This window comes from Crinia signifera, chromosome 2 (genome assembly GCF_055691185.1).
Source record: "Crinia signifera chromosome 2, ASM5569118v1, whole genome shotgun sequence".
NCBI classification, from domain to species: domain Eukaryota; kingdom Metazoa; phylum Chordata; class Amphibia; order Anura; family Myobatrachidae; genus Crinia; species Crinia signifera.
In genome coordinates this window covers 220881432-220899111 of record NC_139218.1, presented here as the reverse complement: position 1 = coordinate 220899111, position 17680 = coordinate 220881432, and the positions used below count along the sequence as shown (strand labels likewise).

Genomic DNA, 17680 nt, shown 5'->3' with positions numbered 1-17680 from the left:
CCACAGCTGCTGCATACGGAAGCGGTACATCTGTCAGAATGAACTTAGGTCTACAGTCATTAGGTCGACCCCACTAGGTCGACTGGCAGGAAGGTCGACCTGACTTAAGGTCGACATGGGCCAAGGTCGACATGACTTAAGGTCGAATTTGCATAAAGGTCGACATGAGGAAGGTCGACTGGTCATAAGGTCGACATGGGTTTTTCACTATTTTTTTATCCGAATGTCGACACAGTCGACATGGACACAGTTGGCAATGAGAATCGGACCCTCGCATCGCTCGCTTCGCTCGCAATGCTTCGGGCATGGTGCCTCGCTGCGCTCGGCACACTATTTTATTCTCCCACCACGCCCTAGTGGATGGTAGGGCATGAAATACCGCCTGTCGGCACATGTCGGCTCAAAAAACAGTGAAAAACCCATGTCGACCTTATGACCAGTCGACCTTCCTCATGTCGACCTTTATGCAAATTCGACCTTAAGTCATGTCGACCTTAAGTCAGGTCGACCTTCCTGCCAGTCGACCTAGTGGGGTCGACCTAATGACTGTAGACCTAAGTTCATTCTAATAGATGACCGCTTCCCCTGCATACAAATTTGCAAATGCCTGTGTGTACTTGTCAGGCCTAAACTGTAGTTATATATTGCCAAAAATTCTGCAGTTGAGTTGTGTGTAAAAACCTTTTAAGACCATTTCCTCTTTTTAAAATGAACTTATGGGGTTCCCCTCTTTTTCTTTTTTTTTTTTTTTTTTTTATAAATACAAAGTGGATGGTTTCCTGGTAGCTGAATTCTATTAGGCAACTCATATCCGTACATGTGAACATCTGCCATCAACGGGAACGAGCTGTTCATTTAAGAATAAATCATTGGTGTTTCATTTAGTGTCCTTTTATTGTTACTAACTGTATGTTTAATTACAAAGTCTTCATCCTTTACTCATCCCGCTGTTGGACTTCAGGAAACAAAACATATTCTTATACATGCTAGCATTTATGAATATGTTTTTAAGCAAACATGAGTATACAGTATCTGTGCTTTGTTGTCTCGGAGCCAAAAGCACCTGGGGCTGGAGTTTCTCTCCAGGGCATTGCAGCCTAGTTTGGGTGAGTCAGGCTATTGAAGTCTGAGGTCCATTCTGAGTCATCCATGACGGTGTTCTGCTATTGGTGCAGCCTCAAGGAAATTGCTGGTAAAATAACATGAGAATCTTTATCAGAGCAGGAAATGACAAGTCATTAAAATACTAACTGTTGGTGCTGTTGAGATCACTGCCTGAAAAGGAAAAAAAAGTTGCAAAGTTCACATAGATTGGATAATAAACTATCTTTGTCTTTTAATCAGTTTCTACATAGCGTTGAGTAGAAATCTTTAGTACTTTCAGATCTCCCTTCTTTGAAGACTCACTGTATTTGTCAATGCAAGATGTTGTATATTACTATAATCCAATAACCGTTGAGCACTTTAAAAAAAACTGATCTTTATATACAATAACCCTGAGGTTTTGCATGTTTAGTAGCAGCGTCAAATGCATGCAGACGTTAGACTGTACAGATACATTTATTATTGCCACTATACAGTGTGTGAGGTGTGTGTATGTATAAATTGCATTTCTTACTAGAGCAGACTATTCTAAAAAAGGGTACTTGTGTAGTTTCACGGCGCCCGATATATCGGATGTGGTATCGGCCAATATATCGATGCGATTTTCGACCTGTTCATAACCTCACTATCCACTACGCATGGAGTTTATTTTATATAGTGTGGCGAGCGCAGTAATCCGTATCCCCTCGCGGGGCTCGCCACGCTTCGGGCTCGCTGAGCTCGCCACACTATATAAAATCAACTGCATGCGTAGTGGATAGTGGGGTTATGAACAGGTTAAAAATCACTTCGGAGCGCATCCGATAGATTTGCAGATATCGCATCCGATATATCGGGCGCCGTGAAACTACACAAGTACCTAAAAAAAAGTTGTATTTTACTAGATTGTCGGAGATAGCAGGATAGACAGGCTACCTTAGGCCCAGCAAGGGTAGCGATGCTGCAGATTTACTTTTGGCGAGAAGTGTAGTATAGGCACCTGGTTTCCCCCAGGAAATCACAGTGGTTGTAAAGTATATGAAAACTTCAGTACAGAATTCATACTACAAACACCACTTGCCCAGGGGAATTTTAGAACAATGCACAAATCATTATTTATTTTCTTTAATAAGTTCACATCAATACACACATGAGATGTAATCATGTTGATATCTCTGTGGATAGATGACAACCGCCACATTACTGTAGTAATAGCATGGGACGGATCCAGACAATAAGTCTCGTCTGGTGGTCAATGTCATTAGGTTGCATTTTGTACTTAGGGCTGAGCACCTGGAAGTGATTCACCTAGTAACAGACATATACTGTAAGTATCTGCTTTGGTGGTCGGTACAGAACGGCCATATTGTTCTTCGGCTGATTTTACATTTTCCCTCCATTCCTGTCCCAGCATTCATACTGTTCTTCGCCTGATTATACATTTTCCCTCAATTCCTGTCTCAGCACAATAAGCCCAAAAGTCATATTTTAGCTGGTATGGCTATGGATGCCTAAACATTTTTGTTACAAATGCACAGATGGAAAAACAAAATGCATGTTGCAGTGAATAAAATGTGCAAAATGTGTGTTTTTCCAACACTATATGAACTACTGTGTGTACATATGCTTTCACCTATTGCTTGTATTCCTCATAGTCTCTTGTGTTTTTGCTATGCAACCAGATTAAAGAGTACTGGTTAATAATATCTATTCAAGTATTTTTACAATTGTGCTGATTTCAGTTTAGGTTTCTTTGTTTTCTAAATGATCACAACTAAGCTGATATTTACAGAAAACTTCTTGAGCGTTTGCTGCCAAAAAATGTGTCTTTAATATTTTACCGGAAATACAGTATCACAGCAGTGCACACTGATAAATATAATGATTATATAATCTCCCTAGTTACAACAACACTCATTTTTTGGAAATTGTCCTAAACCTCCACGATAGCATAAGTAAGGTATAAAATGTGATAACAGGACCAGGATTGTGTGCATTGTTAGAATTTAAACATGGAAATTTAGGGGAGTTTGAAGAACAATTAAACCCCAACTATGCACTGGGTATTTACAAGAGAAGTTCTATGTCACCCCAAAAAAAAGAGTACTGTATATTTGTCCCTATTTAACAATCTGATTTTATTACAGAAAAAAAAGTGTGCATGCTGGTTGTGAATGAAAACATGATGCAGATAGAGGCGTTCATACTTTCCATATTGCACATCCTACACAAAGGGTTCTCTGCAAATCTAGGCTACATTTAGAATAAGTATATCTGTGAAATGTGCATGGTCGGGAGCTTAATGCATAAACAAGGGCATGCCCTTCCGTGTGTGTGTGTGTGTGTGTGTGTGTGTGTGTGTGTGTGTGTATATGTATATATATATATATATATATATCTCTCAATATTTAGGTCTTATGAAGCTTTAGGTGAAAGGGAATGTTTGTGCTCTTACATATATTATCCCGACTTGTTGCCTTATTTCTTTAATTTAAACTTCCTAAATGAGCTACTGCTTTGGGGAGTGAGAGAGGCACTGTAGATATAAAGGTATAGCGCGATACATATATATAGGCATATTAACGTATATGCAGTCAGGCATATTGGTTGGTATGTTTTTAAAGCATTTGTTGCAGTCATGGTAAAATATTGACATATTTGTATTTGAAATGTTTTACGTGTAAGTAGTGCTCTGTCTGCCTTTAGTATTCCGTTTAGTACTACTGTATACTGAAATATCACAGCCTTTACTCAAAATGGTAAAAAGCTTATTTTTTTTTTTACTGATGTGAAATGGAACTTTTAGCAAGCCTCCAATATTGAAAAGTCAAAACCTATTGTAGATGGAAATCCTCACTTTATAGAAGCAGGCACTTGATGTGCTTACTTGGAGTTAGAGGAATACATCATTTTGTGGCATGTTATGTGTATTGCTGGTGAATGATCCATCAGACCAGTAGACCATACTTAAAGGTGCCCATACACGTTACAATTATTGTATACAATATCGCATCTCATCACATCTCGGTTTTGCGATGAGAGCTAGTACAAAAAGTATGTGCTGCACATACTTTTTGTACTAGATCTCATCTCATAGCAAAACCGATATGCGATATTGTATGCAATAATTGTAACGTGTATGGGCACATTTAGATGCTTCATTCTTTTCTTATCTTCCACAGTTTGCACAATATACAAATAGTTTTACGAAGCAGAATGGATTTGAACCCATTTAACTCATTAATTTTATATATCTATAAAATCTATATGTAGCGTACCGCAGTAACTTCACCCCCAAGAAATTATCTCAAACTGTATAATACTGTCGATTAAAACATCGGACAGAGGGAATTATTGATCAGGAATATCATAAGTATGATGCTTGGTTAATGTAAGCTTTTTGGTTACATAAAGGTGTGTTATGTGTATTCTCAAAGCTTACTAGATGTGCTTTGATGATAATCCAGAAAATAATACATACGTGAAGGGCCCACTTCGATTTGCATACATATTAACATTGTCTGCATGGATCAGGATTGTTAATGCTCCATAACATAGTCCGCAATGCAGCAGGGAAGCTTGGAAATGTGCTAATGAATAAACTTTGTTAAAGTTTAATAACACCTACAGTAGCTGACGTAAATACAAAGGTTTTGTCTACACTTTAACTAGAACTTGTTTCCAAAGCCTAATGTGTACAAACACAAGTACAGTATTTATCATATCTTTTAAGATAGATAAAGGTCCAACTAATCAGCTCCTAACTTTTTACGTACTGTCAGAAGCTGACTGGCTAATACTTTCTCTCACAATTTTTTCTCTTTTCCATTTTTGATAAGTACCCCCCTCTTGAATAGATATTATCATAGAAAATGATTCTACAGACCAAACCGTTATGTAATTCATCTACATACATTATTATATATATTTAATATTTGACACCTTTTGTCCATGTCATGCCAATTGCCTTTAGGTATACAATTGTACTAAGCTCTACATATGAATGACTATGAAGTTAAAGTAAGCTGTGTATTTACATGTTTTCATTGACTACAAATATAATTTGTTACACTTACACACACACACACACACACACAAACATACACACACACACGTAGACGGGAGATATAGAAGATATAGCTAGATATACATGCTCACAGTTAGTAACATAGTATATGTCTATTGGGCATGTCTATTGGTATAAGAAAATCCAGTGTTTTTGAAGAAAGATGTTAATATTAGCATTAATGATAAATATTCCAGCTCAGTGGACTAGATGGTCTAGTTATAAATGTGCTGTGCCTGTGAATGAATGCAATTAATTGTAGAAAGTATAACCGTACTATTTTTTTTCTTTGCTCATACTTATTTTCTGTTATGCTAAGTTGTAAATGGCAAGTATTTGTATACAATATTTTCTTTAACAAGTTTTACATTTTTTTGTAGTGTGCTTTAAAAGGAAGGTAATACCCCTAGGTGACTGCCACAAACTCACATGCAGGGAAGATATTACAAACTCTTCCAAATAATACAATATAAAACAAGGTTGCTGCGAGTCTTACGGCGCTGTAAGACCCAGCAATCCTCTGTTTTATATTGCTAAGAAGTTTTTGCATGGGTAAATTACATTTATAATTAATGCTAAGTTTACTGCTCTCTTTGCAGGTACATTGTATGTAATTTTAAATTTTAATACTTCTGTTATCAAGCTTATTAAAAAAAAATACCTGTGGTACAAATCTGCTGCTGCAGCGCACATATATTTATAACAAATGAGTGTGAAAGTGATCTTTTATTGAAGACTTTTCTTCAAAAGCCACTTGGCCAAATTATCTCCAATGTGTAACCTCACCACAAATGTGTGACTTTACACTTTCACTTACATAGATTGTGTTTGTGCGAAGACTTAATTACGGTTAGTCATTTTCAGTGTAAGGAATGTTTATTGCTTTCTCAGAAAGACATGAAATTTGGTATGGTGTATGAATTTAATGTGAATCTTACTGAATCCCATTTTTGTGTTACCGAAGGTTTTTAAAGTTGTCTTATTACACTTATTTTAAAGCTCCAGAATTAAAATAAATACATTTGGGGTAATATAATTACATATTTCTATATGTAAAGTGGCAACCACTATGTAAATAGAAAGCTTTGGCTTGTATTTCGCATTTGGTAGTTACAGTCCTATAGTTTACTACTGTCTTTAAAAAAAGTACCTAATAATTATGACAAGAATACCATATTAATTGTGAAAGCTGCTACTGAATTCTGAGACTAAACTTTGTCTAAAATCACACAAAAGCGATGTAAAGTATACTTCCATCCCTTTAAAAAGCATAATCAATATAGTGTTTTCATAAAGTGTATTCAAGTGCAAAAGGTGTAAGAAAATAAGTAGATTTTGCTTATTAAACAGACTTAAAATAAATTGCAGCACTAAAATAAGAAGAAATTACCTTTTTGTATCCACATGTCTGTGCCGAGTTGCTCATCGTAGCTTCTAATGCAATCATTTACAAGAAAATAGGAGTTTGCTCATAGTGTTGTAGAGTCATCTCAGTGATTTCTCATCCTAAAGAGCATCATTTCCAGCCCAGGACAATGATTCAAACATTCGCCTTAGGTCTGCTTTGTGTTACTCCTCAACGTTAATTAGGGAGCATGACCAATGTAGGTTAGGTTTAATTTTTCAACACTTAATCAAATACTTATGTTTATAATTCTATCTTTTGATGCTTAAGTGTTGTAAAATATTGTAAGGATACCTTGAGTCACATTAATATTTTATTCTGAATAAAATACCTAAAAATTTCAAAATATTTGAGAATTTCTCTGCTAGCTACAAACAAAATTGATTACCTTAATATGGTAGAGGTATGTGAAATACATCTGTTAACACTTAAAACTCCAGAATTTTACCAAGAAAAACTGTATGATGAACTCCGTCTAGCGCTGTGTTAAAAAAAACCTTCAAATTCTTCTTTACTATAAACTTTTTTTATTCATTTGTCTTAATAAGGTGAACCATCAGATTTAGTTAATTGTTGTTTTCTACAAAAATAAAATGAATAAGTGTACAAAATGTTGCTTATTTACAGTATTTGACATAGATTTTACCTTTTACATAATGAATTTGCCATTTTCGTGTCAAATTTTATTTGTTTTTTTACTTCACCCCCAAAAAAATCTACTCTGTCCTTTTATCAAGGTCTGTAGTCCTAAATGTAAATATATCTTGTATTCCACTATAGATTTAGCAGAAATACTATTTCCACTGTGATGTCAGTAGCCCTGCTATAGTTTGCCTTTAGTATTCACATTTGATGTGATAGCTATGTGTATTGTAGCCATTTTCAGAGATAGTGTTAGGACCTGCAGAAAAGTGAGGTCCCGTGAAGGGGGCTGCAGGCTTAAATGCATTGATCAATTCATGAACCAAATCTCCACTATTTATTATCAGTTAATTTAGTGTGTGCAGAGCCCCTACAATGTCTATATATATATATATATATATATATATATATATATATATATATATATATATATATATATATATATGTGTAATAAATATAAATAAATATATATCATACACACATACACACACACACGCGCGCGAGCACACACACACACACACACACACACATATATATATATAGATATATATATACATATATATATATATATATATATATATATAGATATAGAGAGAGAGAGAATCGGCACTCTGGTTGACGGGGTCCAAGGACCGTGTTGCCTTCCCTTAGAGGTGATTATCAGACTAGAAAGGTGTGTGTGTGTGTGTGTGTGTGTGTGTGTGTATGTGTATGTATGTATGTATATATATATATATATATATATATATATATATATATATATATTTTATGTTTTGAGCACCTTGATAAAGAGGCAACCCAGCCTCGAAACGTTGGGGATTTAATCCGCCTGGTGTGGTTTTTTTTTATTGCGAGTGCCGCCGAATCTCCCCCCCTGTGCATACTGACAGCCTAGAGCTGCCTTAGGACGGGCACTGCTTTATACAAGTTGGACACAGTTACCCTTCAGGAGCTTGGAGTGCCGCAAACCCCCCTTGTACATATGTACATATGTATGTATGTGTGTGTGTATATATATATATATATATATATATATATATGTATGTATATGTGTTTGTGTGTAGTTAGATACGCACATATATATGGATGTGTGTAGTTACATACACACATATATAGATGTGTGTGTGTATGTATACATACTGTACTACACATCATTCATAATATATATATATATATAATGAATGATGTGTAGTACAGTATGTGGTTGTAGCAGTCGTAGAATAGTAAACCATAATCTCTTGTATTTAGTCGCGAATGGGTATTACTTCACAACTGTACATTTTACCACTTTTTTTTTTTTCAGTCACCTGTTAATATGTTTTACCAGTACCCGCTTTATACAAATGAAGAATGTCAGCAGATAAAACCCCATTCCTTATTCTTGTCTGCTGGCTTGTCCCCAGACAGACCTGTACTCATTTAATACTGTTTCTCCCAATTGTGACTGTCTGTGACTGTAGCCATCTTGCCGTGTCTGGTCAGTGTTTGGACTGCTTCATGTGCTTTGTGGACTAGTGGTGCCTGGAGGCTTTAATCACTTGTTCGTGACAGCTTGCATTTTATTTATGTGTGCAATATGTTCCCCTATTGTGATATGGTGTGTGGAAGTTTCCTTCAGTATAGTATTAGTAAAATGACTTTAAAAAAATTTAAATTGAAAAAATAATATAAATATATATTTCTTACGTTTATAATTTACTACTTCTATAATAGTTCAACAAAATGCTGTTATTAAGATCCCAAAAAATACTTATAGTTTCTTTTTATATATATATATATATATATATATATATATATATATATATATATATATATATATATATATATATATATATATATATAAATCTGACTTCTGACCAGCAGGTAGGTCGTCCCCTCAGAGCTAGCTAATCCATTCTTTTGCAATAACATGACACATACATCAGATTCCTAACCCTTACAGTGCCAGGATACACAAAACCCATTGCTGAGCTCTGTGCTGGAGTCTGCCAGGCTCTTAAAGGGTTATGACACTGACTGATTTTCTTTTTCCCCTCTACTTTACAGAAAGCTACGCCCTTCTGAACACAAAAGGGGCGAGACTATAGGAGGGTGGGCAGTTTCTGTTTCAAGTGAGGATGACACAAGCACCACTCATTTCCTTATTAATCGGTTCAAACCAGTTCTTACAGGAACCGCTGGTGATAAATGTGGGAGTTCTCAGAAGTCATTCATTTCATTTTCTGCATTGCACCAGTGCACATAGCCCAGCTAAGTGCCTCCCTCCTTACATAGGAGGGACACACATTGCTCACATTTCACTCATGTCTTCCAGTGCTGCCCTTACACTTGGGCACATGGACATGCAGCATTCCATTTTCCTTTCCAGTGGGTAAGTAAGATGTATACTAACGATTTTGTCTTTGCTGTTTGTTTTCCTTGTCTTGCATGTATCATCCCTGTGACTGCACTCGGGATGAAAATGGACATAGGGCTGTTCCAAGTATCGGACCTTCCTTGCAAAAACCATTCCAGGGATATCTGGAAGCTCAGAGGAAGAAACTTCATCTTAAAACCGAGGGGGGTGCCCCGCAGGTAAGAAAAGTTTGCTTCACTCTTATGGCAAGTTTCTCTTACTGCTATTGTGGCATTTCATTCATATTTTAGACACACGCACACAAAAAAAACCACTAGTTGTGCACCCTCATATCAAATGTACAGGTTTTACTGTATGTACAGTATTGCTCATTTATTAACTAGTTAATTTGTAGCGAAAAACATATTGTTTTTTACATTCAAATATTTTCATTAGTGAGTAATGCTACTTTTTTATTGTTTTCTACTGTTGCAATCTCCCTCATATTTATTAATGTTTATGATTGATTAGCATAAAGGTGGCTTTATCACCCACATCCAATCAGTGCAGCAAATCATCTATAGAATAAGGCCATAAGAGGCTGATGTAGAAAGGGCAGAAATGAGAGGTCGCTGCTAGTGAGAGCTTACTTACGGTCACTGCTGTATCTTCTACAGCACAGAACCTTTCAATGGAATGTTTCAATTAACACACACACACACACACATATATACACATATATACACATCCATCCATCCATCCATCCATAAGAGCCCAGGCTAATATTAAGTCTTTATATGTGTGTGTGTGTGTGTGTGTGTATATGTATGTGTGTGTGTGTGTATGTATATATATATATATATATATATATATATATATATTTTTTTTTTTTTTTTACTTAGGTTTCCTATAAAATGATTTGAATGTATCTGTTGGGTGTAAATTGTAGATGAAACACTTGGGACTATTTCTTATAACATGTTAAGTATCATATACATAATGCATCCTGCTGAACCATACAGTAAGCTTCCTGCTAATGAGGCACTGTTTCCAGTCACTCCCAATGTGCTATTTATACCCAGTATCATTCTGGACACTGTGTACAGGTCATCAGTGCTTCCTCTACATCTGTGGTTTTCTGATGCAGGACATATAATACCCATAGCTGCATTCAAGCTTACTCTGTATACATCTTCAATTTAAAATAAACATCATCCGTCTAAGTATAGTAAATGTATTTGGCATGAAGTTGGGACCTAGTTAATACTAGGTTTTTATGTAAGGAGGAATGTCAGTTACAAAAGGAAATTGATTTAACTGATGCATGCTGATGTTTCTTTTAATGAAATGCTGCCCTCCACTGGCCAGTTATAGCTAATTCCTTGCATGACAGAAGGTACTAGAACTGCAAACTCATTGTAACTTGAGATCGTTAAGAAGCAGTTGGGGCATTAAATGAGAAATAAAAAAATATAGGAGATACCGGACTTGACTATGTCAGAGCAAATGGTACAAAGCGACACTATAACTTGGAATATGTTTAATATAGCTGAGCAATCAGCCATGCTTTTATGTGTATGTGTGTGTGTGTGTGTATGTATGTGTATATATATATATATATATATATATATTGTATGTATAATTACAGTTGTGTCAGGCTAGTACTTCATCTGTAAGTTCATTGTAATAACTTCATTATCCTGTATTGTCATTTTGTTCCTGCAGAGTGAAAACTGGTTATCATGGGCATTTGAGAAGCTGGTTATCGTTATGGTGTTCTATTTCATTCTTTCCATCATTAACTCCATGGCACAGAGCTACGCCAAGCGTGTCCAACAGAAAAGTTTATCTGTTGAGAAGACAAAATAAGGGGAATGTTCTCTGGGAATAACTGGGAGGGTGATTTAAAGACAGAATGCTACTAAGCAGAACCTCAATTGATCTGATGAACTAAGTACAAATTGGCAAATTAAACTTTGGACGTTTTTGAATTTTTTCTTTTTCAAAATCGTATTAAATTATTTTATTTTTTTTCAAAATTTTTCACAATATAAAAAGTTAGTTTATTTTATGTGGATAAGACATGTCTGTGTGGCAAAGTAAGGTAACGTATACACATTTTCTTTCCTTTTATGGTGAGGTTTTTTTTTTAGTAGCTCATACTGTGTAGCTCTAGCATAGGAAACATGTAGCTTTCCAGTTGTGAAACCTGTAATTACCATCATGCCAAAGAATATAAAGACATGCTGGAACTTACAGTTCCACATCTTGGGTGCTACAGGTTGCCTTACTCTGTTCTAGCATATTTGACGGAAAGCAGACAGGGTTTTGCCGAGCATTACCATATGGGCTGTACTAATCTGTTAAGTCTTTTCAAATATTTGTGTCTTTTTGAACTGGACGGCCATGTGTATTGCTGTTTATATCTTTGTTACTTCAGTTAAGGTGAGCGAGATTAGTGCATTGCTGTGCATTGCACTACCATCCTCCCAAGACTGATATATCAGTTTTATACTTGGACCCTATTACAACCCCCCCCCCCCCCATCATTGGGGAATACCTCAGAAAGAATATATCCTTTTAAATATTTAATTACTTATATGTCAGAAAGCAGAGTGTTCCTCTAACAATTAATGAGCTTACATAGGTAACATTCAGTTTCACAACAGAGATCATACTATTAACTGTAAGTTTCCAACAGAAGGAACAGACATACATGTGATGGTTTTGACAAAAATATAGCAATATTGCCTATCCAGAGTTATATATTTGATCAAACCATTAGAAATTGCATATTCTATACATTATACTGTTGTGACTTGCACAAGCTGCTCATTGACACCAGTGCACACAGTTGGTAACCGTCCAGTTCTTTCAAACTGACTGCAATTTTTTTGTTCTGTACATATAGAATGGAAAGTTGAAACTGAACTTTATAAAGCCACCTTTGATCATTCCAGAACTTCTCGTGTCAGTTTTTTTCCCTCCCCAAGTTTAATTTTCATTCTTCCTTTTAATGTATGCTTGGTTTTAGATTTCTGTGGCATTGATTCTTTTGTCCACTCCACCCCCGTAGCTGTTAGACCAAAGTTTATTGCGTGCGTGTTAATCCTCCCTGTAGAAAAAGCTTTTGTCTATGATTTCCCAATCACTCTGGCCTTGCAGTAGCAGGAAGAAGGAAGTGTTTACTGAGCTCTGGCGCTGCTTTCACTGCTGACTAAATATCACAGCTGCCTTCCTAGAAAACTTCTTCATGATTCCACTTGTTATCCTGCCAAGACTGAGTCATTGGCAGCCATGTTTAACTCCCGACAGCACATTTATATTAATTAAGTTTAGTAGTGACGGATATCGATATTTTAAACAACTGGAAAAATGCAGGTGATATTGAGGTTTTATACACACTTATTGTGGTGATGTTCTGGATTATTCACGATGTGCGAAAGATTAGACATCTGTCTGCATGTTTAAAATGTTGCACATGAATGCCAAGCGTGAAGGTATTAGTAATTCAGTATCCCCTGTCGAGGTCTCCAAGTTTAAACAGGAATTACATTACGGAAGCACTTTGCAGGTTTATGTTGATTTTGGAGATTTAAATAATTCTCGATGACAGCTTTATTATTTTGAACAGTCATGTGTTAAGTACATGAGTGCTTGACTGGAAGGTTTAATTTGGAACATAATTAATGTGTAATTTCATATAGCAACAGCACTTGTGGCTTATTTTAAAATTGTAAGACTGTGTATTGTAGCATTCACAGCAGATAAACCCTGATTGGTTTATTAGTGGTCTTTACGTTATATAAGTGCACGGGTGTTGTCATAGAGCAGACTTATAACATTGCTTGCAGTGGTTATGGGCAAACAAAGTGGATAAAATGCACAAGATAAACCAGCTCTACCTGATAATGATTGCTACTGAAAATATTTCATTAGTGCTGTGCGCTGGATGTCTGTACCTCTTTGCAGATGCCTGAGGCTGAAAATATCTCCTCACTTGTGTGTTCTGTGAAGTCAGTATTGGGATCCTTCTGTTCTCAGCACAAACATTCCAAGTGAGTGAGTCAACAACTGATGACGCATGTGGGACCAGCTTTCAGTCAAATTTCAGCATAAAAGTGTACAGACTTTATCAGGAACAAATATGACAAGTACCGTGTGAAGTACAATATTGACACATATATACTTTTTGATGCTTAATTGTTACCTACTGTTTAATGTTAACTTGTTTTTTTTTTTGTGGGGCTGTGCTGTTTTCATGCTGACCTTGAAACTGTTTATGGGGATTAATCTGAGCCTCAGAAGGTACTGTATGTGCTATGCTTTTCCTGATCAAAGTCTAGCTGCTTTGGGAATGCAATGACTGTCTTGCATCTGCTCTGTATATGGGTAACACAGCAAGCTGGAAATTGTAGTTCTGTTGAGCTGTAAGTGGCTCAAGCTTTTACAAATGAATTGGTGTGTACACTTTCATAGCGGAAACCCAGAGACTATTATAACCTCCTAATGACGACATTGCATTTATACAAATGAGCCATGTATTTTGTGTCCTCGCCCCCCAAATTCATTATTCATCTTTTTCATTGTTAGAAATATTACAGGACCTGATGCTGTTACTTTGCCGAGCAGTGCATGCTTCCAACAAGTCATATCATTGTCTTCTGAACCATTGTATCTTCCTTCCTGTTATATTTACATTGCACCTCCATCTATCGCCGTGACATCTCCATGACTGTACCATCCTGTCGGATAGCTTATCAGACTGATGTTGACTGTTGCATCTCATGGCAACAACAGTCGGTAGGCTGTCTGACATTTTGGTGTCTTTCACGTGACCTTATTTGTCTTGTTCATAACTGTGTTGTATATGTTGCGGTCATAACTATGAAATGTGCTAAGGACACAGTCCATATTTGTAGATTATCATTTAAGAATGTGCATCAATTGTTGTTGTGTACAAGCGGTTGTTAACCAATGCGGGGATTATAAACCAATACAGGTGACCAAAGTCTTTGTTTCATTGCTATACTCATGTAAAAGTACATTGTATTCTCTGACGGTATCTTGTAATTACAATATACAGTATATACTGAGTACAGTGTAATAACCTACCAATGCTAATAAGTTTAGTCACATGTCTTGATTTCAGTGAGTCTAAAAAGCTGCTTCTTTATGATGACCATCCACTCATTAGTAGGTCCACATAGAAATGTGGAGACATTGGAGCTGTTCCATTCCTGTACTTTTTCTCGGCAATCCATGCGGAACGATATTTTGAATGGAGAAAACAATTGCTGTTAAAAACATTTGAAATCTGAAACGTGACATATCTAGCTTGGTGTTGATATCATATGGTATATTAAGATAATTGCGAAGAACATGTACCGTAACACTGTATATTAATTGTAGATCTATGCTTGGCTATTGCCACAGAATGGTGTTTCTCTTCTGCTACATTTTTGATTAATAGATCTGTAACACTTGTCTGTACTAACCAATCAGCTTATATCTGCCGTGTAACAGGCTGTGCTTGAAAAATGACAGAAGTGGATCAGTTGGTACTTTGGGGTTGAGATATCAAGCAGTGAAGATGTTGCCCATAGCAACCACAGCAGCTACCTTAATTTCTTCTTCAAAGCTAATTAGTTGCTATGGGAAACTTCCTAAGTAATCTACTTCTCCACTATTTTCAAAGCTTGATACACCAACTCCTTTAGTTCTTTTTAATTTTTCTGTCTCCCAGCTTTGGTAAATCTCCCCCTCTGGCACATACCTGCAGAAGTGAACTTAAACTCTTAAAAATAAAATAATATAATGTATTCTTGATCATCTGATTTGCAATAACATAGAACATTCTCAGTATATGGCTTACATATGACATAATGCACACCCTCATTTATTATCCTGTGACCATATAAAAGCACAGGCCACAGTAAAATCAGATATGACTTTTTAATATTTGTATTGATTCGCAATCAGGGGATCATTATTCCCAATAATGTACATGTGATCCTATCAAAAAAAGTGGTGACACCAGACCTAGATATCCATATATATAATATACAGACGTTTATACATATATGAAAATGACTTGGATAATAACTGTGGAGTTGCCATTCATTTCTGTGTGCCATATAGGTGTGAATGGGAGCAGCAGTTCTATAACTTGTACCTATACCACATCCTCTCTGATGCTGCAGAACACTTTCCCAGATAGCCAGAGTGTAGATACATTCATCTGAACAATATAGATAAGATGTTGATTTTTCTTTTATGTAATTTGAAGATATTATAGGCTGAACTTGATGGACCTGTCTTTTTGTAGTATTATTATTTTTATTATTATTATTTACTTATTTGTATTAATTGTAAGAAGACAGCAGAGAAAATATCAATTTGCAAATCATCTTATCAACTGGGGATTCTGTAGTCTAAAGGCATGATGTATGTGAGTATTTGAGACATTGCATTAAGTTTCGGCTACCCAGTTTTCTCTTCATTGTAATTACTTACAGAAAGGGTTACCTGACAGGAAAAAGCAGCCCAAACCACAAGATGTAAATGACCCGATGTTAATGTATACGATCAATAGGAAAGTAATAAGACGGTCCTGATTTGTAGGGAATGCCATTTGGCTGCCTTACGCACCTTTTTTTGTCCATTTTAACTACATACATTTATTTTGGTGTTCCTTTGCCAGCTCTATTTAGTATTTGCAACTTCACCAACTACGTGTGATTATTACAGCTGATTTATTGCTCCAATGCACATCTTCTCTCTGTAGTGGCTCACTGCCAATTATTTTATTACTTTCCCAATGGACTGTTCTACCTTAAGTGTGCAGTAATAAAGTGAGAATAGCCTACAAAATGGTGTATAAACATGACAATGATACACCTCTTTAGTACAGTGTTTGTACACATCCCTACTTATGAGTGTGTCCTGCAAGCTGCCACCATGATCTATTGAGGAAAGGTGCACATTTTACGTTCAGGTTTTATTTGCAGGGATTCTGTATCTATGTCCTAACTACACATTTCTTCCTGTGCAGAGATCAGAAGGTATAGATAACAATGTGTCCTATTTGTTTGTTTTGTAACGGAAAAATAAACATATTGAAAATGAATTTCTCCTCATTTTATTAATCTGATCTTCTAGTTTTAAAATTATTTCTACACAGACACACACCCACCCACGCGTGTATTTTTATATAGCATATGGAACAAAGGTGACACTCTGAGGCTTCATTAACCCTTTGAGTGCCATCGTTGCTGTAAGAGACGTGCAAAATATCCCCTTTTTTTTTGGTGCAATGTTTAACAAAACTTTCATTAATTGATCGAAGATCATTTACCGGTAATAACTAAAGTGATTCATATTCCTTGACTTTGACCCTGGCATTTTTAGCGGATATTTTGCACATCTCTTACGACGGTGCTCAAAGGGTTAAAGGTGAAGACATTTCGGGTACTAACATCCTGTCTTCAAATGTGTCCTGAAGATGGAGTGTTAATCAGAGACGTCAACGTGAAGCACTGTTTCTTCACCTTTGATGGAACCTCAGATTGCCGCCTTATTTTCATATGCTACAGTCCCCACTGAGGATGGCACCTGAGCAAGGTATTGGCAGCTGTAATTTCCAGATTGGAAAAATACTCAACAGGTGCCTCATCAGTGACACTGTAAATATGGTCCAAAGAATGTATGCTCAAGTGGAAATGTACCATGAAACATGGCAAACATGTTTTTGTTATGGCCTTCATGTGTATTCTCTTGGCAAGTGGGCCAGGCAACTCCTGTGGTATGTTTAAAACAAATGTATTACACATGAACAGTAAATGTACATATTTGATAAAAAAGCAGCGCTTGTCTGAACATTAACATCAGAACAGCACTCTGAACGGAACCATCATGAAACTGCTGCAGCTCACATGCGTAATGTATTAGGGGGCATCAATGTATCATTAGAAGGGCACGACCGGACAACGCAGGCATTTCTGGACCATTTTCAGAGCGGTTAGCTGCAATGTAAGCCAAAAAATGGTGGCCCTGCGTCTGTCTTGCAGCTAGGCTGTGCAGACGGGCTACTTTTAGAAATGCAATCACATCACATTTCTGTGATGCATTCACATTCCTGCAATGTGAT

At 36.3% G+C, this 17680-nt stretch overlaps 1 protein-coding gene across 1 annotated transcript in view; it reads left to right on the top strand.

Annotated features, from left to right (window-relative positions):
- VMP1 (vacuole membrane protein 1) overlaps positions 1-16660 on the top strand; it is a 195307-nt gene extending 178647 nt beyond the window's left edge. Inside the window, exons 11-12 of the mRNA XM_083173766.1 lie at positions 9668-9770; positions 11257-16660. Coding sequence (XP_083029892.1) covers positions 9668-9770; positions 11257-11400 — 247 coding nt within the window. The 3' untranslated portion in view covers positions 11401-16660. The remainder of the gene's footprint in view (positions 1-9667; positions 9771-11256) is intronic.
- Positions 16661-17680: the final 1020 nt, after the last annotated feature.